The sequence below is a fragment of the Geotrypetes seraphini genome, chromosome 17 (genome assembly GCF_902459505.1).
Source record: "Geotrypetes seraphini chromosome 17, aGeoSer1.1, whole genome shotgun sequence".
Lineage (NCBI taxonomy): Eukaryota > Metazoa > Chordata > Amphibia > Gymnophiona > Dermophiidae > Geotrypetes > Geotrypetes seraphini.
In genome coordinates this window covers 7614776-7640276 of record NC_047100.1, presented here as the reverse complement: position 1 = coordinate 7640276, position 25501 = coordinate 7614776, and the positions used below count along the sequence as shown (strand labels likewise).

General features: G+C 42.7%; 1 protein-coding gene across 4 annotated transcripts in view; it reads left to right on the top strand.

The window, feature by feature from the left end:
• Window positions 1–22892, top strand: part of LOC117351099 (phosphatidylinositol 4,5-bisphosphate 3-kinase catalytic subunit gamma isoform-like) — a 38790-nt gene extending 15898 nt beyond the window's left edge. Inside the window, exons 3-13 of one of the 4 annotated variants that reach the window (XM_033925867.1) lie at window positions 63–100; window positions 1234–3192; window positions 4539–4604; window positions 5165–5390; window positions 9028–9122; window positions 12723–12869; window positions 13010–13100; window positions 15892–16025; window positions 16995–17106; window positions 18557–18714; window positions 20363–22892. In XM_033925867.1, the coding sequence (XP_033781758.1) occupies window positions 1243–3192; window positions 4539–4604; window positions 5165–5390; window positions 9028–9122; window positions 12723–12869; window positions 13010–13100; window positions 15892–16025; window positions 16995–17106; window positions 18557–18714; window positions 20363–20626 (3243 nt within the window). In that variant the 5' untranslated portion in view covers window positions 63–100; window positions 1234–1242 and the 3' untranslated portion in view covers window positions 20627–22892. Of the gene's footprint in view, window positions 1–62; window positions 116–1217; window positions 3193–4538; window positions 4605–5164; window positions 5391–9027; window positions 9123–12722; window positions 12870–13009; window positions 13101–15891; window positions 16026–16994; window positions 17107–18556; window positions 18715–20362 lie in introns of all 4 variants that reach the window. The other 3 variants (XM_033925868.1, XR_004537325.1, XM_033925869.1) reach the window with 3 other exon arrangements.
• The last annotated feature ends 2609 nt before the right edge of the window (window positions 22893–25501 follow it).

Genomic DNA, 25501 nt, shown 5'->3' with positions numbered 1-25501 from the left:
TTGTAGCAAACATCTTGTTTTTAATGAGTTTCTATCACAATTATATTTCTATTATGTTTTAGAAGTCATTTAGAAGGCACAAAAACAGACGGGATGCAAGGCAAATCAAAGGACAGTAAGGGAAGTGATTTTTTCCCCCCAGTGTTTACCAATAGACACCTAATTAATTTTTACTTTTTTCCAGTGGTGGTGTTTTGTTAAAACCTAAAATCAGAAGTGCTAAATATTATCATATATTAATAAAACAAAGATAAACGCCACATCTAATAAAACACATCAGGTTGTAATAAGACATTACAAAACCCTAAGTCAGCTTGCATGGGTAAACAAAGAATTTTATTCTTAAGTTTGAGCAGCTGTAATGATACCAAACTACCATATATAGTTGATATAAACCAAGGTAACCTCCCCCCCCCAAAAAGAGGCAAAAGGTTCACTCGCATATAAGCCGGGGTGTTTATATTCAATTGCTCTGCCTTGCACCCAGCTTCCTTCCTGCCCAGCTCTGTACCCAGCCTCTGATGCCCACTGCAGGCCTACTTTAAGCTCTGGTGGTCCTGCGGTAAGCCAGGACTGGAGTGATCTTTCTCGTGTCCTGGTGGTCCAGCCACCTCCCGGACCCCTCTCCAACATACCTTTTGGTCTAGCAGTGAAGCGGAGCAAGAGCAAATTTTCTTCGCTCCTGCCCCGTACAGAGCCGTGACTGCCTTGGGAACTTGCACTGCCATTTTTGATTACGGCTCCTACCCCGCTTCACTGCTAGACCACCAGGGTTCAAGAGGTATATGGGAGAGGGGTCCAGGAGGCGGGAGGGAAGTGGGGGTGGTTAACAGTTGGTCGGGACAGGACACGGGAAGGATTGCTCCTGTCCCGGCTCACCACTGGACCACTAGGGCTTAAGGCAGGTCTGCGGGAGGCCTGCAATGGGGACAGGGGAGTGCGCAGCCAGATCTGTGTGCAGATTCTAATGAGTGCCAATTAACCTCAATAATTTGCTGTTATCACACAATTATTGATGTTTCAGAGAGCCCATTATTCAATTCATTTGCACGTGCATCTCGGAAGTGTGCACAAATCTGGACACCATATACAGAATCTGGTGCTAAATGTTTCTATAAACTCCTGTGATTTCATTGTTTTAGTGAAAAAAAAAAGCAGTATAGCAAAATGAAATGCATTGATGTCACTATGATATTTTGGTCAGTAATATTTCTTAGGCTTCTCTTTCTGTAGGAGCCCGTGATGGATTATGCATTTACAGAGGCTAAGAACCATCCTTCAGTCGAACAGCATGGAAGCAGTTCGCCGAAACCAGCTTTTCCTAGAGCTCTCAGCGGTCAAGACATCCTGTCATTTAAAATAACTTTGCCCACAAGGAAAATCAATGAAGACCCACTGGAGGAAATTGCTGTGGAAATCCCCGCCCACTCCACAGTTAGGAATCTTAGGCTAGATATTATATTGACAGCAACTAAGGAGAGTGTTCATTCTCAACAATATGAGCTGGCCGACCCAGAGTCATACCAGCTGCTGTACGAGAAAGGAGCAGACTGGTATGAAATATATGATGACCAGCAAATCCTCCAAACTTTGGATGCTGTTAGATATTGGAGGAGAATGGGCATCCAAAGGGGTCACATTTATCTCAGAAACAGGCCAAGCAGTTCTGTGGACAGTGACAGGTTTCAGAATGTATTAAATGAGCTGATTGGATATGATCTCAGGGTGCTTAGTGAAAGCCACTGCCACGATGAGTTGGCCTTTGCACGTAGACAGCTTGCAGGTCCAAGGCAGATGGAACTGAGAAAAAGGGATCCCATGTCCTATCACATGGAACCTTGGGTTTCCAGTGTCCCACTGCCAGCAGACCTGAGGGCTCTGGTTACCGAAAAACATTTGGTGACCATTCATCACTTAAAAGTGACTCATAAAATGAAAATCAACATAAACGATCTCCCGAAGGCAATTATTCAGAGCTGTATTCAGAAACTTGGTCTAGCTGTGAGTCACCCTAAGGATAACTTAGTGTTAAAAGTTTGTAACCGAGAAGAGTATATTGTTGGCAACAAACCACTCGTCGATTTTTTGTGGATAAGACATTGCTTGAAAACTAGACAGGAAATCCATTTGTCTCTGATACCAGTCGTATTTACAGAAGATAATGCTACTTTTGAAGACTGGCCATTGATTGATGAGCTAACAGGACTTAGTGGTACTCATAAAGAACTACAAATGGAAGATAAAGATATTGGCCAAATTTTAGTTTTGTCTCTCTGGGATTGTGACCGAAAATTTAGAGTCAAGATAGTTGGTATAGACATTCCAAACCTGCCAGATAAATCCCCCCCGTCTGTTTATATTGTGGCTAGTATTCTTCATGGAAGGAGAATATTGTCTTCAGTTATGACTAAGCCCAAATCCTTTCAAGATGAAGTTCTGTGGAATATCTGGCTAGAGTTTGACATTTTAGTTAAGAATATCCCGGATGGAGCAAAATTGAGTCTTGGTGTATATGGTAAAAACAATGAAACCTTGCTCAAGGGGCGCACCTATCCACTGCAGAAAACCAAGGAAGATAAGCAAAGAGGGAAATCTAAACTTTTGTACTTTGTCAACTTGCTGTTAATTGACCACAGGTCACTTTTGCAGCAAGGAGAACATGTTCTTTACATGTGGCCTTATCCCGAAAAAGAGGAAGACCTGTTCACTTTCGAAGCAGATCGGGTGACCTCTAAAACTAACTACAATGTGGACGACACAATGGCTATAGCCATTATCCTAGATACATACAATTATCCAGTGGTCCTACCTCATAGTAGGGAAGCTGAACCAAGCTGCTTTAGTCCAGGTGGGAGCTCTTCAAAGTCCCAAAGTAAGGAAGAAGAATTTTTCTTTCAAAACCCCATCACTTGCCCAGAATTGGATCTCCTGAAAAGATTTAAGGAAGAATGTGCCAAATATAGCAATAATCTCCCCACATTTCTGAGCCAGGTAAAGTGGGAAGACCTGAATGCCGTCCAGGATATCCATTGGCTGCTCGAACACTGGAATCCCAAAAACCTGGACATTGCCATTGCCCTGGAGTTGTTGAGCATTAATTTTGCCGACAAGAATGTCAGAAAGAAATCTGTGCGTCGGCTCAAAGAACTGACCAATGATGAATTGCGGAGATACTTATTACAGCTGGTACAGGTGACTAAGCTTCTTGTGATATTTTTTTATACTCGTACATCTACAAACTGGCACTTCAGTCCTAGGTGCAACAATGCTGTGGGTTTAGTGCTGGGATTCCATTATAGAATTCTGGCATGTGCTGGCATTGGCGGATCCACGTTTAGGCATTCCATCTTGCACCAGAACATTAGCAGGCCTAATTTGGCATACCTAGGTGCAACAAGTGGCCCGTGCAGTTTAAAGTATTTTGTAAACTATGCCTACATTCTTGCATATATCTCTACCTTATGGAATAGCACCTAGGGCCTGTTTCTATAAACAGTTCCTAGCGGTGCCTAACTTATTGACACCACTCTGCGTAGGTGTTCTTTGTAAAATCATGCCTAGCAACGCCTAGGCATGTTTAGGTATCGCCATCATCCTTATGGTAGGTGCTGATATATTACCCTGGCCTAATTTACCAGTGCCAAACTACAACACCTAGAGATGCCCAAGTCAGTCACGCCTATTCCATGACCCTAACCATACCTACTTTTCAGGTAGACATTAGGCGTTGCGCCAATATCTGCTTGTAGCCTTATTTGATATTTTAGAAAAATGCTTTAAATGGGCTTTTTATTGGTGTGGTCACACCATTTAACCCATTAAAAGACAATTAGGTTGCACGTGGATTTCAGTTAGATGTTGTTAGGCATCCGTGATTAGGCGCCTCACTGCCAATTAACAGCGCCTTCAACATGGCTAAATAGCGCTCGTGGTTTTTAGCGCAGGCTGGTATGCTGAATGCGCTTCTCCTGATGCTCATAGAGCTCCTATGAGCGCTGGGAGCATCGCAGAGCATTCAGCGTGCCGGCCTGCACTAAAAACCGCTATCACAATTTTGTAAAAGGGGAGGGGGAATTTCCTATTAGCATCGGAGCACTTACCTCGTCGGCCCACATTAAAAATCGCTAGTGCAGCTTGATAAAAGGGAGAGTGAATGTATTATAGGCAGGTAACTTTATTCAATACAGATGTGTACTTTGCATTCATCTGAGCTCTTTGAGGAGAATGGGATAGAAAATAAATATGTCTATAATGTATCAGACCATCACCTACTGTCCCATGTCACTACTTCCTGTAGCCTGCCTGGGAATTCTTCCATTTAGAGGAAGTATTCCTATATTATCTGATGCCATTTCCTGTAGTCTGCCTGGGTATTCCTCCTTTCATCATTTCATTCACTTATTCAAGTGAGATTTCATACAATTAGCAGACTGCAATCCTTGTAAATGGTCAAATAAAAAACTTGTGTAAAAAAAAAAAAATAAATCCTGGATAAATAAGGTTTTAATGGCACTAACTTAGTATGTTACCATTTTTAGGCTCTAAAGTTTGAGGCCTATCATGACAGCGCCTTGGCAAGATTTCTTATTCATCGAGCTCTGAGGGTGAGTCATGTTTGGCATCTGAAAGCAAAGTTGATATTTCAGATAACAAAGCCTTCCCCTGACACAGCAACAGGACAGGTGCGTGCAGTGACTTTACAAGCTGAGGGCCCACAAGCCTCCCCCCCAATTGTGACGTCAAGAGGAAGTTCTGGGCCAGCCAATCGCTGCCTGGCTGGCCTGGGAACTTCCTCTCCAACATCACAATTGACAGGGGGGGGGGAAGGCTTGTGGGCTCGCTACTTGTAAAGTCGCTGCATGCACCTGTCCTGTTGCTGCATTGGTATCAGGGAAGCAGGAAGAAATGGTGGTGGGGTGGGGCAAGGAGAGAGAAAGAAAGAAAGGGGGGGCAGGGAGAGAGAAAGACAGATATCTACAATGTTATTACCTAAAAATTAGTAGATGTTCCGTTTTGAAGGGAAAAAAAGAATGGTCACATTAGGTATATATCATATCATGAAATGTTAATCATGTGAGCCATATGGCTCAGACAAATGTGGAAGGAGCTACCACCACTGTCTCATCCCATAATGTTCTCTTAATCCTTTTACCTGCTTTTTCAGAGCAAGCAAATCGGGCACTTTTTCTTCTGGTACCTACGAGGTGAAATTAGTGGGTCTCCATACTATCAGGATCGCTTTGCTGTGATCCTCGAAGCTTACCTGAGGGGCTGTGAGAATTCCATCTTGCAGGAGTTCCACAAGCAAGTACAGGTGGTGGAAAAGCTCAGTAGGGTGGCCACTGAAATAAAAAAATCCCTACCTGAGACTGGCGACCTCCCAAGCAATGGTGAGTTTTCGTTGTGGTCTTCTATAGCAGACTGAGCTGCTCATTATACTTCCTACCCTTGGACTCTTCAGTGGAGAGCAGACCATGCTTCGATTGATCAATGACTTTCTCCTCTCCTCTCCTCTCACTCCACTAGCCATATAACAGAATCAAAAGACCAAATGGACGTCTAGGTACCAGTTCATTAACTGATTTTCTCATTCTGTGTCCGATGAATCAGGTCCTATGAGGTATCTCAGAAAAAGGTACATTTATGGGAAACTTAGGAGACCCAACAGATCAAATGAACTCAACCAGAAGAATCTGGTCTGAGCTCTAGCCCTGATCGCCTAGTGTTGCCTGCCTAAAGAGACTTTTGAAATCTACTTCCCTGTTGATTAATGCTAAAATAAAAAAAGTAGGGTCATGCTTTTAGACTGCAGAACCCCAAAAGAGAAGTACAGTATAAGGAGTGAACAGTGGCATACAGATTCACCCCACCCCTAAAGACCCTGAGGGCACTGCTCTGAATTTGATTGGTTGTGCAGGTAACAGACATGCTGCTCAGCCAAACAAATTCATAGGGTTCGGAGAATCCCCAGCCCAAGAGCCCTGCTTTTTTTTGGTTTGGTTTGATGCAGTTTGGTTGAGCAGGCTGCCTACTCAACAAACCAAAGTGCATCAAACAAAAGGTAAATAAAGAAAAAACAGGGCTGTAGAGCTGGGGATTAACTGAATCCCCTGAAAGCCCTTCACCGCACGCCACCGAGGATGAAGTACTTCTGTGCACGAAAGAGGAGTGGGGCTTGGCAGTAATCTTATCCGATTATTTTCAGATGGCCAAACAGGGAGTAAAGTTGACAGCAAAAGCCAGAAAGATGCCTGGATGCAAAGGGCGAGGAATTAATTACCAGCAGGAAATAGGAGGTGATAGTATCTCTGTAGAAGTCTCTGGCGAGACCTGATCTGGAGTATTGTGTACAATTCTGGAGACCACACTTTCAAAAAGATATAAATGGAATCGAATTGGTCCAGAGAGAAGCTGCTAAAATGGTTCGGGGTCTTCAACATAAAGATCACACCTAGTGTGCTAAGTTTATAGAATTAGGGGGAGCGTGGGTATTACAAACTCATGCAAGTGGACTCTAAACAAGGCACTTGTTTACTCAATGCTGATTACCGCTTTGTACTCGGACCGCTGCTGTTCAATGTATTTATCAATGACCTTGAAACGGGGACGAAGTGTGAAGTTATCAAATTTGCGGATGACACTAAACTCTGTAGAAGGGTTAGAAATGCGGAAGAGTGTGAGGACCTACAAAGGGACCTAAGCAAACTGGAGGAGTGGGCGAATAAATGGCAGATGGACTTCAATGTAGGGAAATGCAAGGTCATGCATTTAGGGAGAAAGAACCCGATGTTCAGCTACCAAATGGGGGATTAGTGCTAGAGAGAAGTAGCCTTGAAAGAGATTTGGGTGTACTGGTGGACACAACAACAAAGTCAACAGCACAATGCGCAGCAGCCGCGAAGAAGGCAAACAGAATGTTGGGTATTATTAAGAAGGGTATTACGACCAGAACAAGAGAAGTCATACTGCCGTTGTATCGGGCAATGGTGCGCCCGCACCTGGAGTACTGTGTTCAGTATTGGTCACTGTACCTTAAGAAGGATATGGCAATACTTGAGAGGGTCCAGAGGAGAGCGACACGAATGATTAAGGGCATGGAAAACCTTTCATACACTGAAAGATTGGAGAGACTGGGGCTCTTCTCCCTGGAAAAGTGGAGACTCAGAGGAGACATGATAGAGACCTACAAGATCATGAAGGGCATAGAGAGGGTAGAGAGGGACAGATTCTTCAAACTTTCAAAACATAAAAGAACAAGAGGGCATTCGGAAAAGTTGGAAGGAGACAGATTCAGAACGAATGCTAGGAAGTTTTTCTTTACCCAGCATGTGGTGGACACCTGGAATGCGCTTCCAGAGGACGTAATAGGACAGAGTACGGAGTACTGGAGTTCAAGAAAGGATTGGACAATTTCCTACTGGAAAAAGGGATAGAGGGGTGTAGATAGAGGGCTACTGCACAGGTCCTGGACCTGTTGGGCCGCCGCGTGAGCGGACTGCTGGGCACGATGGACCTCGGGTCTGACCCAGTGGAGACATTGCTTATGTTCTTATGTAATACCTTGACCCATTCTGCCAGAAGTAGATCACTTAATTGAGTTGTACCAATTGGTTCACCACCTGTTAACACTGCTGCTGTTCCTGGGTGGGATACGGGAGGAGTGTGTTTCCATTTTTGTGGTTTTTGTTTTGTTTGTACGCTTTTCTTGAAAAAAAACTTAATTCAAAATGATTTCAATTAAACTTATGCAAGTGAATATGAGGTCTTCCCAAGTACAGCTGTAATCTCCGTCAGTCTGTGGACTCTCACAGTGGCTGTTTGGCAAATGGGGATGGGGGGGGGGGATAACTTCAGGGAGGCAAGACTTGGTTTTTGCAGAGTTATCTCTGGAAATTTAGGATTCCAGGTTGGGTCTAGTTAAACTTTCCCAAGCCCCCAGATATTGTTCCGAACCAAGGATTTACTGAAAGTTTTAAGAGGTGAAAAAATAAAATCCAGTAACGACAGATTAGAAAAATATAAAAAAGTTACTGTTTTAAGGTGCTCCTGGACTCTCCCTCTCTGTTGAGAATTTCTCCTCCTTCCTCTTTTTCCCCCTAGAATAACTTGCAGAGCTTGGTTGAACTCAGATGTGGTCACAGGTGCAGTTCCTTCTAGCTTATTTGCCCTGCTTACCCAAATCCAGGGGGCATTCACCTTGTCTTCCCCTTCGCTTCTAGGATTATTGGCTCCCTGCTTCTCTTTTGTATTGCAGAGATCGTTTTTCTTCCTTCGTTGCTGACTTATCCAGCCATACTTCCCTGGGCATGCTGACTCAGCTGTTCCCTTCAATGCACTTTTGTCGTACTTTGGCTTAACCAGCCAAAGGCTCTTCCCCTTTCTTTATGGTACAATGGCTGAAAACCAAAACCACAGTGAAGCTCATGTTTTATATCTGTCCAAGTTTCCCTTCATCAGGAGTCTCCTCCCATTAGAACTGAACAAGTCATTGCTATACCGCATAGCCAATAAGTTCGATGCGGTTTACAAAATTTAACAAATAATACAAACTTAAAGATAATTGATTGTTCTGGAAACTGCAGGGGTATAAATGGGTCACCGCACAATACTTTATTAGCGCCACTAGAGGTCTCTGCCATCTAAGCAAGGCAGTACCCTACACAATATTTGGGCTGAGCTGGAATGAGTTGTGACATACACATGCTCTTTATAAAATATATGTTTGCATCAACAGGTATAAATTTATACAAAAAACTTGTGTGTGCTACTGGATTTGGTTTTGAGAGGGTTTGTTTTGGTTGGATTTGTTTTATTTATATATATATATATAAAGGTACATAGGTACTTATATTGTCATTAGAAAACAGGAATGTTGTTTTGGAAATTCTTAAAGATGTCCTTTTAAACATTGCTCCCATGTGTCTCTCCACAGCACCATGTAAAACTTGTATGTACTCTACAGGATGAATCATAAATCATATTTCCACTTTAAAAAAGTTTGAAATGTTTTTATTTGTCTTTCAACAGCTGCTGCTCAGCTTCAAAAGATGCTGCAATCTATTGATCTCCCCCCCAATTTTAAGGTTCCCTTTGATCCCCGAATTCAAGCTGGAGAAATCCTGGTAAGATATATATACAGTAAACATTGGCACTTGAAAAATAAGTTACTTGTGCTGTTTCACACTTGGACTTCCTTTTCCATTGGATTGAGATTTTTAGCTCAGGCCACCCGTCAACCTCATTCAACTGGCAAAAGCTGTCATCACTTTCAAGTTCATAAAAAAAAATTTGATGCAACGCTTTTTTAAAATTTCTAAGCTATTTCCATAATAAAAACTGGTGTAAACAAAATAACATGTAGTAATTGGCATCAACATTACTTACTTGAGGCTCAGGAAAGGAGGGATAAAACTGCAAATTATTATAGTAGGAAGGACATAAAAGGGCTCACAGCAGTAGGGCTTGGGGTTATGAGTTCGCGAATCAGCCTTCTGCACAGCCAGTTCCTCCTCCTCTCCCCTCCCTGGTCAGCCAATCAGCCTTCTGCACAGCTGATTCCTCCTCCTCCCCCTCGGTCAACCAATAAGCCTTCTGCACAGCTGATTCCTCCTCTCCCCCTTCCCCCCGGTCAGCCAGTCAGCCTTCTGCACAGCCGATTCATCCTCCTTCCCCGCCCCCCCCCCCCCCCCCCCCGAGCATACCGGGTATGATTTACTGCACCCACCGGCGCCCCAGCTACCCTCTCTTGCCTTTTTACAGACTCAAAACCGCATTTGTGGGGTTTTTTTTAAATTCGCAGGAGTTCCTGGAACGGAACCCCCGTGAATTTCGGGAGAGTACTGTATTTCTATGTACTTACCCAGAGTCGTCTCAGCTTTGCACTCTTCGCCACCCGCCTTAGTGATCCGTGCCACGCTTTCTCTTTTTCTCGTCTCGGCAGCACCTGCCTGCAGCTGTTTAAAACTCTGAGGACTTTCTAATTCCTCCTTGGGCATCGGAAGGGGAGAAAGGAGGAGAGGGGGAGGGAGGAAGCTACGCAGTTTGTCACATGTACGCCTTAGCCCTATTTCAGGAGAAACCTGTCCATCAAGTGGGTTACCACGACGAAGGGGGTGGTGCCAGGGACGGCTGCTGGCCAATCAGAAGAGGTGCTTGACAAGTGCTTGACAATCGGAGCTTTCTGCAAGCCAAAGGCAAGAGTAACAGCGTGCCGTCCGACAGCCAGGCCAGGGAAAAGTAAGTTTATTGCTGTGGGGCAGGGGAAAGCCATCAAAACAAAAATCATGGGAAAACCACGAATAATCGAAATCGTGAGTGTAGAAACCGTGAATACAGAGAGAGAAGTATATAGTGACTTGTGCGGCTTAAGGATTAGGTGACAAAACCCTTCAGGGAGTCCTTAATCTATATAAAGTAGATTCTTCTCTAATATGGGCTGGTAAAAGATTCCATGTTTGAGGGGCAGTGACCGTGAAAATGTCTGCGCACCTTGTATTAATACATAGTAACATAGTAGATGACGGCAGATAAAGACCCGAATGGTCCATCCAGTCTGCCCAACCTGATTCAATTTAAATTTTTTTTATTTTTTCTTCTTAGCTATTTCTGGGCAAGAATCCAAAGCTTTACCCGGTACTATGCTTGGGTTCCTACTGCCTAAATCTCTGTTAAGACTTACTCCAGCCCATCTACACCCTCCCAGCCATTGAAGCCCTCCCCTGCCCATCCTCCTCCAAACGGCCATATACAGACACAGACCATGCAAGTCTGCCCAGTAACTGGCCTAGTTCAATCTTTAATATTATTTTCTGATTCTAAATCTTCTGTGTTCATCCCACGCTTCTTTGAACTCAGTCACAGTTTTACTCTCCACCACCTCTCCCGGGAGCGCATTCCAGGCATCCACCACCCTCTCCGTAAAGTAGAATTTCCTAACATTGCCCCTGAATCTACCACCCCTCAACCTCAAATTATGTCCTCTGGTTTTACCATTTTCTTTAATTTTTAAGGATGGTATTGATAAGAGATGTTGGTCTGTCGATCTTAATATCCTAGGGGGAGCGTATGGGGTGAAAAATTTGTTGAGACACGCAGGTTGTTTTGTTTGACGGATTTTAAAGGTTGAGAGCCAACTTAAATGTTATTCTGTGAGGTACTGGGAGCCAGTGGGCATATTTCCTAGAGTTTGTAATGATTTTAACTGCCATATTTTGTATAATTTGGAGTCTAGTTTCTTTTTTGCAAAATACCTTTAAGTAGAGAATTACAGTAATCTATTTTTGAGATTATAAGAAAACGTATTAAGATGTTAAAACGACTCTGGTTCTAGTACTTTTGCCAGTGATTTTCACCATGGAAAACCACTGAAGGCCATTTGTAGAATAAATAAGTTTGCTTCTATCTGTTATATTTATTCAGGGTGTCAAGTGGGGGGGGGGGTTGATTGGATGCCAGCACACCATGCAACCCCTATTGTGTCAACAATAAAAGAAACCAACCTATTAAATATGCATAAACATACCACTTTATAGGGACAGTTCATCCGCTGACATCACTATTTATAATGTCATGTAAGAAATAGACTCAGGAAAAGGTCTATTTCTTACATGACATTATAAATAGTGATGTCAGTGGATGCACTGTCCCTATAAAGTGGTATGTTTATGCATATTTAATAGATTGGGTCCTTTGAGCCACTTTGGGTGATATTTTTTGAACAATAAAAGAAAGCCAGTTCTTTTCTAACCTGCACAGAGGACAGATACAGTAGTCCGTATTCCACTTGTAATCATTGAGAAGGGAAGGGAACGTCCCCTGCCATTCCATGTATCCTATAGCACTACAGTGGTCCTATATTTATTCTAACATATTAAAAATCAACATAGCATAGGAAACTAAAACAGCTTGAGACAGAAAATGAGCATTTTGTCTGTGAGAAGATCAGTGAGGACAGCAACCGAATCAACTGCCCCCACAGATTAGATCCCGTGAAGGAAAGCAAATAAAAACATACGTCTTCAGCTAACTCCCCTGCCCACGACCGATAGATTACAAAGCAATGTATATTGATACAAGATCCTTGGTATATGTTGCGTTAGGATATAAACTTGTATTGAAAAATCTTGCACTGTAACTAGGGCAAATTGTAATCTGTTAACTGTATATTATGTACGTTAACAAGTTGCCCGTTCTGAGCTCTTTGGGGAGAGTGGGATAGAAAATCAAATAAATAACATGAATTAGAAGCAACTCTCGTACAGTTCTTGCATCCATAAGAACACTGCCCTCTGGTTGACCTTCAAGAGGTCATCAATATATTAGGCTTAAGTGTTGGCTTTTGTGTATCTCGACAGAATCATCGAAAAATAATATCCATGTTGGCAAAATGATTTCTTGAGTGTAACTTTTACAGCATTCTTGTATTATCTGCACTTGGTTTTTATTTTTCAGTTATTTATTTAATTTTACCAATACAAATACAGTACTTGTTTAGGCAAAGAAAAGATTCCAGTAAGAGGAAGGTACTGCTGATTAAATCTATTTCCCAGCTCTGACCGTGTTTGTTTTGTAGCACCGAAAGATATGTTTTTATCAGATATGTAGGTCGCCTTCACCTTCCTCGATGTTTTGTATTCTGCAGTGTTCCTGTTTTGGTAGATTATGTGAAGACGCTTGTGATGTGGAATGCATTCGTTGTGGTCTGTGCTTGTTTTCCCTCGTAGCTCGATAAGTGCAAAGTGATGGCATCCAAGAAAAAGCCTCTGTGGCTGGAGTTCAGTTGCGGTGGCTCGGAAGTCGCAGACAGCCCTCCGGTTGGCATCATTTTCAAGCACGGAGATGACCTAAGGCAGGACATGCTCATTATCCAGGTACCAAATTCAGGTTGTCGTTAAAACGTGGAGGGCCATTTTCGAACAGAATGTCTAAGTCCGATATCTTAGGTTTGGGGGAATATGGCAAAAGCATCAACATCATCCTAACCGCATGTATCTTTCATCTCCCAATTCAGATGCTGGTTGTCATGGATTCCATCTGGCAAGAAAACACTCTCGACTTGAATCTGGTTCCTTATGGCTGTATTTCTACCGGTTTCAACGTTGGTACAGTACAGTTAATTTATTTAGGGATTTTCTGTTACAATCCTTATTCACCTCTTGGGACAACATCATCAGTCTGTGTTTCCAGTCAACATGAATTATACTCGGCACACTGGAAAGTAAACAATCTGTCCCAAGGGCTATAAACAGCGCCGTTATCGGCATGTCAATCGTGTAAAGGCTTGGTTTGCAGGATCACGGCTGAAATGTAGGCCAGGATTTTAAAGGCCTAGAAGTTCAGTGCCTACCTTTCACGAGAATCACGCCTACAGAGATGCTTTACAACGTCTAATGCCTACAGTGGTGTTAGGTGTCGTAAAGTGCCTCCATAGGCGGGATGACGACGGCCATTTTGGAGAGGCCTAGTTCTACAGCTGCTGCCTCTGCACCCAGAGGTTGTGGGATCAAATCCCGGGGCTGCTCCTTGCGACCATGGGCAAGTCACTTAATCCTCCATTGCCCCAGCTACAAAATGCCAGCCTGTACGTAAGTAAAACCCCTTTGAGTATGGTTGTGTAGCTACAAAAAAATGGTATACAAATCCCCAGTCCCTTTCCCTTTAATTTAGTGCGACAATTAAACCAATAGTTAGGTGGCGGTAGTGCGCCTAACTTCCAGCACCGTTTTTTAGAATCGCGCCCCCTGGGGCTACATTTGCTCAAATTCAAGTTTTCTGAAATCTCTGGTGGGAAGATTTATACCAATTATGGTAAATAAAAACATTGTCATTCTATAAATGAAATGCTCCTTGTGGGCTAACAAGTCCTGGACATCTCGGAAGAGCCTCACAGACCTTAGGGAACGAGGGGGGAGGATCAGTTCATTTGAATTTCGTTTTGTTGATGTGAGGGTTTTTCTTCCTTGCAGGTATGCTATTTTGCAACCGAGCCACCCAAAAGCATCAGGTTTCCTTGAGCCCCTTGATGCAGCCCTTGCATGGATGAAGCACAGCCCGTGCCTTGCTTTTTTGTGCCATGTGTCCTCCCAACCCTTTTTTCAACGTACTGATGCTTCTTAGACAAGAACGATGTCGCGTGTTCTACGTAGATGATATTACAATGCGCATTCCTTTCTACAAGAAAGAGCGTAAGATTAACAAATCAATAGAGGAAGTCATTTGTCAACATGAAACTGAAACTAAATAAAGAAAAACCCTCAACCAAATATTTACCGATAAGCTCACCCATAATCACCATTGGTGACGCTCAACTAATGTAGCATAATGCCCCACTGAAACTGGAATCAGAACTGAGAATCGTATCCTGGGAGGCACAAACATGAACATTAACCAAGAAAATATTCACAACACTGAATCTGGCATTGCGTTGCCAAAGCGAACTTTCAGATCTTGCAACGTCTTTCATGTAGGATGCAAAGAAAATACAGTAAAACCTTGGATTGCAAGTAACTTGGTTTGCAAGAGTTTGGCAAGACCAGCAAAACATTTTATTAAATTTTAACTTGATAAACAAGAAAGGTCTTGCAATACAAGTACGTATAGTATTTTGTATTAAAGTTTTTGGGTTGTGGAACGAATTGTCTGAGTTTCCATTATTTCTTATGGGAAAATTCACTTTGATATACGAATGTTTTGGATTACAAGCATGTTTTCGGTATATTTTGTATTAAAGTTTTTGGGTTGTGGAACGAATCGTCTGAGTTTCCATTATCTCCTATGGGGAAATTCGCTTTGATATACGAGTGCTTTGGATTACAAGCAATCTTCTGGAACAAATTATGCTCGCAAACCAAGGTTTTCCTGTATATGAAAAAGCTACAAACCATTCAAAATGTAGCAGCCAGACTTATATTCTCAGCAACCAAATATGAAAATGTGGTAGAAAGATAGGCATAGTGGCGGTCTGGACAATCATTGGCCTCGGACGTCCAGACAGATGATTTCTTTTTAAATTCTAGACATATTTTTCGAGAAGGACATTTTACCACTGACGACTTTGGGCGTCTAGCACCATACATCCAAATTGGACTTAGACATTTCTTTTGATCCTGCCCCTCTACCTATTTAAAAAAATACCTTACCTCTCTCTCACACAAACAGGCTATGATCACCAGCAACCAAACAAGAAACAGACCACCTCTTTTTTCTCGATAGATGACTAAGCTCCCTACAAACCGGAAAAAACACACCCATACCAGAATCCATGACATCAAGACTACAACATCAGAAATAGCCAATCTTCTCTCCAAACCATATACCAGGGGTGTCCAACCCCGTGAAGAATTTTGTGCGGCCCCGGTTGAGGGCGATGCAGTGTTTTCCTCTGCTGCCCCCGGAGTGTTTACCGTCTCGCCGGCTCCCTCCTCTGTCTTGCTGCAACGTTTGTGTGGCCCCAGAAACATTTTTTTCGGCCAATGCGGCCCAGGGAAGCCAAAAGTTTGGACACCCCTGCCATATACCATAATCGTACATCTACACAAATACAAACCAAGTTATCTGTGTCATGAATTTTAATGAGATAATGTAATACCTGGATATGGCCAGCCTCTTCTAAATTGTAAATCACATTGAACTCCTGGGAAAATATTAGTGATCCATAAATACTAATGTAATATAATGTCAAATATCTGCTTTTTTAAGAGTTGCAAAATTTTTTTTCAGTTATCCCTCAGAGGCTAGATAATACTAAACAGTCTCTCTTCCCATTCTGCTGTATATGGACAGCTTTACACAAATATCAAAGCCTTTGATGTGAGTTTGCCAGGGATTCTGCCTTAAAGTGTAGGTGAATTTTTGGCTTGTGTTTCGAGCTTGTGATCCGTGTCGTCTTTGCAGGAATGATTGAAGTCGTGAGGGACGCTGCCACCATCTCGTCTGTGCAAAAGAGTAAAGGGGACGCCGGCACATGGACCTTCAGGGATGACGCCTTGTACGAATGGCTCAGAAGCAAGTGTGAAGTGGAGGAGATGGTAAGGAAAGAGGGAATGAGAAAAGGTGTTGGGGGAATTGAGGCGAGGAAGGGAAGCCTCCCGTCCCAGCAGGTGAATGCCAGTTCATCGTTGTTTGCTACCGTTATTAAGTGGAAGGGTAGCCTAGGGGGTTCAAATCCTATGCTGCTCCTTGTGACCTTGAGCAAGTCATTAACCCTCCGTTGCCCCAGGTACAAGCTCTTGTGAACAGAGAAATACTGAAACGGTGTGCTACATTTTATAAAAACTTACGTTGCATATCAACATTCCTATGTAGCATGCAAACCCGCCCCCCCCAATAGAACATTCCAAAAGAGGATGATAAGCCTGCATCAACAAGAAAGCTCTAACCAGCCTCTTAAACTTCATGCAGTATTTCTCTGCTCTCAAATATGTTGGCACAGTATTAACATTGGGGATGAACATAAGAATAGCCTTACCGGGTCAGACCAAGGTCCATCAAGCTGAGTAGGCCGTTCTCACGGTGGCCAATCCAGGTCACTAGTACCTGGCCAAAACCCAAGGTGTAGCAACATTCTAGAATCCCAAAGAGTAACAAAAGATTCAGGAACCCCAAAGAGTAGCACCATTCCGTGCTACCGATCGAGGGCAAGCAGTGGCTTCCCCCATGTCACCCTCAATAACAGACTATGGACTTTCAGCTTTAGGAAATGCATGCACCAAAGAAATTACAAGTAACTCTTGACCTTCTGATCTCAAAGACTGGTTGAATATATACTTTTGAATGACCACCTGAAAATAAACCGGAGCAAACCCGATGAGCATTCAGAAGATCAAGATTAAAATCTTAAGCTTCGGGCGCTTACCAAGAACTTGCGTAACATTGAAAGAAACGTGGTCAAGTTTTTCAAGGCTGTAGATTAAGCATATGACTCTTATCTTGTACACATGGCAAACTTTACAGATGTGTTTCCCATCACAATCTAAGTACGTTTTCTGTTATCACAGTACTACCAAGCCATGGAGAAGTTTGTCACCTCCTGCGCTGGCTACTGCGTTGCTACTTATGTCTTGGGAATTGGGGATCGTCATAACGATAACATCATGATAACGAACCAAGGTATAGTGTGTTAGAAGGTTCAGTGGCTCAAGAGAAGGGTTGTGGCTTTACCTACTTACCCCAGTCTATCTTTCAGCCACGACATTACAAATTGGCATTGTTGTACATTGGCTTGACATAGGCCAACAAAGTCATGTTCCAAAAACACTGCAACAAAAGAAGACCTCTGTGGGAGAGCTCTCAAGTTCATGGAACATCAGGAGTCGGTTGGCTTATCCTGATTCATAGAAACAATAGTTGTACATAGGGTTACCAGAAATCCGGATTTACCCGGACTTGTCCTCTTTTTAGAGGACACGTCCGGTCGTCTGGATGGCTTTTCAAAACCCGGCACTTTATCCTGGTTTTGAAAAGCTTGGCACCGTGTCGGGAGGGCATCTCTGGATGCAACGCGGCGACATCATGCCCGTGCGCATGGCATCTTTGTGTCAACACCTGCGCATGCACAGGTGCGCTCCTGACGCGGTTCCGAGCACAAGAACAGGTTGAGGGGAGACGGGGCATGACTTTGGGGTGGAACTGGGCGGGCCTAGGTGTAGGACCGTGGGTCCGGATTTTACAGTAGTAAAATCTGCTAACCCTATCTGTACATGATGTGGTGTAAACGGAGACAAGTGACGCAGAGTAATGGTCCGAAGACTGTGCTTTTCAAATAGAAAGCAGAGTGCAAATGAAACTGAAATAGAGAAATAAACTGAGAACATGATGGCAGATAAAGACCGTAACGTGCATTCTGTCCGTCCATTCCAAATGCTCAGTTCTACAGCGATTGCAAGAACAAGGAGAGGCAATATCAGCATTGTCCCAGGGGCTGTGCAAACACTGCAATCATACCGGTTGCAAATATGGAGGGGTGCAAAAATTGGTCCCAGCTCACTGTCTCCTCTCATTTAGGGTTACCAGATTTTCCCAAAGGAAAATCCGGACCTATGGCCACGGCCCCTAGGCCCGCATAATTCTCCCCGTTCCGCCTGTCCCATCCCCGCCCCAGCTGGTATCCAAGCATGTGTGGATGTGACACAATGACGTCACTGTGTTGCCTCTGGCCTGCGCGGATGCCCCTTCCTGGCATGATTTTGACAGAAGCTTTTCAAAACCTGGACAAAGTACTGGGTTTTGAAAAGCCATCCGGACCCCCGGACATGTCTGGAGAAATCCGGACGTCTGGTAACCCTTCTCTCATTGGCAGTGGTAAAGTAGGTGGAGCAACTGGAGCTAGTTCCAACCATGGATGATGCCGTTTCATTGGACTAACCACCTGTCCTTCAAAAACCCTCTGCCTATCCCCGGCTTTCCTAACCGCCTTGTAATTGCATCTCTGCTCTTCCACTTCTGCTCCTTTGAACCTGGCAAACATATTCCCCCTCCTAGCATTAGGTTTCAGTGGAATGACAAGTGAACACCAAGAAGAAAACGAAAAGCTCCTGACCTAAATGTTTCTGTCTTGCAGGAAATCTCTTCCACATCGATTTTGGCCACATCCTGGGAAATACGAAGCACTTCTGGGGAGTGAACCGAGAGCGAGTTCCCTTTGTTCTCACGCCTGATTTCCTTTTTTTGATGGGGAGAGTGAACAAGAAATCTAGTCTTTACTTTCAGAGATTCAAGGTAATGTCAGAATGCTTCTGCAGAGATGTGAAAATGGAAAACAATTACACAGGCTAATTTTTTAAAAAAAATTTTCTTGGTGCCTTGGGTTTTTTGACCTGTTCCTGGAGTTATATGGGGTGCTGATTCAGACAATTGTATTGGATAGACCGCATTAGTTCTAGTTTCTTTGATTCACTTTGGTGAATCAATTTGAATCGATTCGTTGTCCAAGAAAATCGGTGACGGCGGTGGACGGTCAGCAGCAGCATCGCTCTGAATGGCTGCTCTGCAGCCTGCCTTGCTGGGGCCTTCCCTCTGCTGCATCACTGATGATGCAGCAGTGAGAAGCCCTGGCGGGGTAGGCTGTGAGCTGCCCATTCAGAGCGATGCCGCTGCTGACTGTCCACAGCCTCTGCTGCTTTAGGAGTCCTCGGAGGTATGTCGGGTCTCTCGGTGGGAGAGTTGGTGGGGTGCTGCGGCACAGGGGGATGGGAGGGAGGAATGGAAAGCTTCCGCACAGAGGGATGGGAGGGATAGAAAGCTGGGTGGGAAGAGAGGAAAGCTGATGCTCAGGGGGATGGGAGGGGAGGAAAGATGCTATACATGAGGAGAGGAAGGGAGAGAAGAGGTAGAAAGGGGAGAAAGGGAGAAATCCTGCATATGGTGGAGGGGAAGGAGACTTGCATGGAGAAGAGAGAGGGAGAAATGTTGGACAAATGGTGGAGGGCATGGAGAGATGGTGCATGGGAAGAAAGAAATGTTGCAAATGATAATGGAGGGGAGGAAAGGAGAGATGCTGCATGGAGGGGAATAAAGAGATCTGCCCCAGGGTACAAGGCGGGGGGGGGGGAGAGAGAGAGATGGTAGACAGTGTGAAAGAAACAAATGTTGGATATGGCAATGGAAGATATTAAAAAATAATTTTATTTTCTATTTTGTGATTACAATATGTCAGATGTGAAATGTGTATCCTGCCGGAGCTGGTGTCAGCAAGTGTGAGATAGGACTTAACAGAGTTGGCGTGGAGAGGGAAAAGGGGTGGGTGGGTGGAAAGGTTACAAAATAAACCCACTAGGATGTTTGTAAACAAAAAAATTGAATCAAATGGAAAAATAGATTCAATAGGCCGAGTCGAATTGAAAATTTTTTCCCTGAATTGGGCAGCACTAATACAGGAACAGACCGAAGGTCCATCAAGCCCAGCATCCTGTCTCCAACATTGGCCAACTTAGTTAGATTCCAAGTAGTAAAACAGATTTTAAGCTGCTTATCCTAGGAATAAGCAGTGGATTTCCTCAAGCCATCTCGATAATGGCCTATGGACTTCCCTGATTTCTTTTTCCTTTGTTTTATTTCTAGGAATTCAGTTGACATTCAGTTCTTCAAGAATGTGTTTATTGATAAATAATGTACAATGTTGCTTGATAATGGGCGCTATAGATTGATCGTATGTGCTATTGCCCACTAGTGGGTGCTATTGAGCAACACTATGCAATTTACGAAATTGGAAACTAAAACATAAAAACAAAATGAAAACACGGGGAAGCCTGGACCGCCCTAGCCTGCAATACTCGTGCAGGTCAAGCGTCTTGTCAGGTTCTCATATGCTGGTCACCCAGCTCTTAAACTGAACTTTAAATCTAACTCTGATCTACTTCTGTCTTAGGAAACTTGCATTCAGGCCTATGTGAGCCTACGATCACACTCCAACCTCTTGGTCACTCTCTTCTCTCTCATGATGTTGACGGGCATTCCTGAGCTGACCTGCACAGAAGATCTCCAATACCTGAAGGAAGCCCTGGCACTGGGGCAGGACGTTGAATCGGCAAAGGAACATTTCCTGAATCAGATTTCTGTCTGCGAGAGGCTGAACTGGACAGTCCAGGCCAACTGGTGGTTCCATGTGGTGATAGGCATAAAGCAGGCTTGATACGTTGGCACACAACAACATGCGTACTACGCTCGAGCCAAAATCATCTGCTGGAAATTCCCTCCTTCAGAGACATCAAATACAAAAGCACCAGGAAAAGAATGTTCTCGGTGATGGCTCCCGAAGGAACTAAAACTAAAAAAAGATACCGGAAAGTTCAAGAAAGGGATAAAGACCATCCTCTTCGCAGACTACATTACCAATAAAACATAGAGCAAATAGTTGGCTAGTCCCCACCCCAAAAAAAATCAGGAACTCAATAGGAAGAACACCAAAGGATATAAATAAAGCAAGGGCTGAAGCCCCGAAAACTAGACTCTGAGGAAGATAATACTTCAAAGATAAACATAAACAAGATACAGATCCATGTATATAGACTATATTTAGTTGACTAGGCCAAACTCCTTAGGATGTGTAAATATCGTGTACTTATCTGCCATAGTAAACCTAATATTAGAAGCGAATATAGGTAGGACGATTGATTTGGTATGCAAATAAGAAGGACGATCGATGTGCCGGTAACATAAGTAGGACGATTGATTATGCCAGAATTATGCCGGTCTTAATAACTGTATTGTAACGCTGCCACAGAAGCCCCTGTAATTCTGTATAGAGCCCATGTATTGTAACACCTCTACAGAAGCTCATGCAAACTGCTCTGAATTGACTCCCCAGTCATTAGTAGCGGTATAGAAACTCGCAATAAGCAATATGGAAGATGCACGGGTGTATCTAGTCTATAATCCACAAATGCCACTGAGGGGGCGCATAGCAACAGCCGCGAGCCCAAAGTCAGAGGCAAAGGACCAGGCTTCCACAACAAAACAGGGGTGTCCAAAGTCACCCAGAATAGTATCAGCATCCAGCTATGCTGTGCCGTGTATGCAATACCAACACCTGTGAGAATCCCAGCCACCCGTGCAGAAGTGGGCACATGTAGTGCTGGGAGTTAAGGCCATTTTGAAAATAGCACCAAAGTATTTGTCAACAGCCCAGTCTTGGTTGGTTCTAGCACACCTCCCCTCAGCTCTGTTTTTTTTAAAATTCAACCCACCCACCCCCCCCCAGCTACTCCCAATGTCGAAGAAGGGTGACACTGTGAGTATTCTCCTCTTCTGAAAGGTGGTAATTGAAGGGTCACGGACAAAGCTGCCAATTCAGTAATCAAAGAAGGGAGAGGGCAGGTGGTTATGTTAAGTCGACTCACTTGTAACCTGTCTGGACCAGATCGCTAGAACTCATCTTGTGGGAGGTGAGCACTTCACGCTCCACTGGGCCGATACTCTGTTGACCCTTTTTCAATTCATTGCAGTCTTCAGGAGATATCTGAACAGGGCAGGATACATCCCAATGTATTATGGAAAATGTTTTATGGCCTGCAGGCTCACAGCAAAGAGACGAAAGAGGCACCGAATCCTCACTAATGGTGATTGCATAAGAAAGAGGAGATTTTCGTAATAAATGAATAAATTTTTTTTTAATGTTAAATGTTGAAAAATGATTAGTTGATGTTTCTTTGTAATTTGTTTTCTTTTTGTAAGTATTATTGGTATTGTTAAGGGCATTTTTATTATGTTCATGCTTTTTTAAAATATATATTGTAAACTCGCTTAGAAATTAGATTAGTGATTAAATCAAATTTTAATAAAACCTTGACCGATGATAAAAATCATACCCCAGTAAGACACTCATTGGAGAGTGAGATTTGGGTGTTTTGAGGTGCTTATGGGGGCCAAAAAGTTTGATCATGTCACCCCTTTACTACAAAAGGCACATTGGCTCCCAGTTGCACACCGAATATTATATAAATTATCTTTACTCACCTTTAAATCGTTGCTATACAAAACTCCCATCATTTATTTATAAAGTCTTAATTCCATACTCCTCTCAAAAAACTTTACGATCCAATGAACAACTTTTATTGGTCATTCCCACTCTTAAATTCATAAATACCCGAAGACAATATATCTTCACTGTTACAGCACCACAAACATGGAATTCTCTCCCACTTTATTTAAGGGAGGAGAAAAATCTTGATAAATTCAAAAGCCAACTTAAGAGCTTTCTTTTTAAAGATGCTTTCAATATTTAATTGAAATGCCAATTGCTCTTTATAACTCCCTTTCATTTTAGTCAGCTATGTATACTATTTCCAAAAATTATTTTGTTTTCCCTTTCCTTTTGTATTTTACCCTTAACGGTCCCTCCTTTCCTATTATAAATTGTATTTCTTTCCCCTCTATGCCAGTGTTTCCTGTTGTAATTTGTCTAGTTTTTTAAATGATTTTTATATTTTTACTATATTATTGTTATTGTTTTATCATGTATTTTTTGTATATGTAAATCGCTTAGGAATTGTGATAGGCGATCAATCAAATAATGAAGAAACTTGAAACTTTTCCTTTCTGATAAATGTAAAAATGTATACGAACTTTTCTCTCACTTTCTTGGAAACAATTGTTTAATTGAGCATAACACAAAACATAAAATCGATTTGTATACCGCAATACCTTGAAGTTCAATGTGGTTAACAAAACATAGGAAACTGAACAATCACACAGAAGATCCAGAACATTACACTTCCAGAAATTTAGCAAATAAATAAACCTTCAACAATTTCCTAAAATGCTGGTAAGAAACAGAACTTGCTATCGGACTATTAAAATCTTTGTTGCAGCCTGAAATGACAAAAGCCATTGGAAATATCTTTTATATAAACAACCTTTAACGGATGGAAAAACGAATATAACATGAGTGCGTAGAAAAGTCTTAAATTAGCAAATACGAAATGATCCTCCAGATAATTAAGTGCAAGACCATGTGACATCTTACAGCATATACACCCAAATTTAAATATCCAATGGTCTGACTTTTTTAGATTGGAAATCAATCAGACAGCTGTATTTTGAATAATACGTAATCTGTGTAAATTTTTTTGGGTTACCTGCAAAGTGCGTAATATTCCAGTAATCCAAAATACTCAAAACTAAGGATTGCCCCAAGTCTAAAAGAGGAAGCATCAAAATGTGATGTAATTATGTGCAATTTCCACATCATTTAAAAGCTTTTTCGTACTAAAGCATCAATATGATTAATTATTGACAAGTTTTGATCCAAGATATCCCCTAAAATTGTAATTATAATAATTGGGTACAAAATACCATTCACTTTTAGATTCACTTTGATACTTTTCTTGTGTTGAAATTTTGTTTTATTTGAATTAAGTTGTAGCTTGAAGGCAATCATCTATTGTTCTATAGTTGAAAACACAGTAGATATTAACGGCATGGCTTGTCTCTTATTTTGCTCAGTTTTCAGCAGGTTTAGAATCTGTTTTGCATTTTTTTTTTGGGGGGGGGGGCAGGAGAGGGGAATAAGCTTTGCAGTTACAATCGGTACCAGAACAGTCAGCCTATGCAGCGTAACTGGCTTGTCATTGCACACTTGGCCACCAGATATCAGTGTAACATCAAATATTTCATATTCAAAGCATATCAATGTTTTCTTCCTCTTTGTTCAACTGAAGAAAAAAATTACATTTACTTACTGCTTTGATTTACTCAGCGCTATTGAATTACACATGTAAGTCCATTTAATTTGCCTTCCTGTCTGACTTTTCTCATTCTGTTTTCTGTCTCTGCCTTTTTTTGCATTCTCAAGCTTAGAAGGGGGTGCTGAAAAGTTCTCAGCCCAACCAACCCGCTTCTTAAATTCTGAGCAGCATTTTGCCACTGTAGCTGAAGACTGTTATCTTATTTTGTTGTGCCAATGTGCAGAAACAAAATTCTATGTTTTGACATTGTTTCAGATCATTGATTGAACCATATCCACGTCATTCTTGTCTTGTTGGGCTGAGAACTTTTCAGCACTCCTCATAGCAGCATTCCAGAGTTGAGATTGTGATGTCATAATGCCTCGTTCCACCAATAAGGGCCAAGCTCATCAGTGATGTCACAATGGCTTGATTGTCCTATATATGGCTCACATAAGAATTCTGCAAAATTGTAAAGTAGACAAAGACTAATTCAAAATACACACTAACCAAAATCCAGTGAGATGGGTTCTATTGACTGCGGGGTGTCAGATTGACCATATCAGCAGGTCTGTCAATTCCTCATTCATCCCCTACAGACAGTATTTTTTATATATCTTTTTTATATGCTTTTATATATATATATATTTGTGAACTCTCATTTTTTGACATTTTTCATAATAAATTAGTAATAAGAACAATATTGAAGGTGACTTAGCTTATTTCTGTGAGTATATAAGTCATACTGGTTTGGAGTATTTTCTCCGATGTTATACATAGAACACTCCCCTCTGCCAACGCGTTTCGCCAGTCTTTCTCAAGGCATGGGGTTCTGATGCATAAAATGTACCTAGTTTGCGTATCAGCGGCATCCCTTGTTGTGGGAAAGGAGATGGCATAATGGCATAATGACAGGTGGATCGTCTTCTGTGGGTGGGTGGGGGGGAGGTGTTATGCAAGTTAATGGGGGGGGGTAAAGCTGCAAGTTCCACTTCGCTCAGTGAAGATCAGTGTTGACCTCTTAGCAAGGAAAGAGAGCTAGAACCTGCTGCTGCTCTAAGAATTTACCTCCTCTCTCCCTGTCCTTCTGTCCTGAACATATAGGGTTACCAGATGTCTGGGAAAATCCAGACATGTCCTTTTTTGAGAGGACTGTCTGGGTGCCTGGATGGATTTCCCAAACCCTGCAGTTTGTCCAGGTTTTGTAAGGCCCCGAGCTTGGGGCCACGTCTGAAGAGCCACTGAACGTGCCTTGATGCGGCGTGATGATCTCACATGCATGCACGCGTGTGTGTGACGTCGCATCTGCTCATGCTCAGAGGCCCTCCAGCCACGGCCTGGAC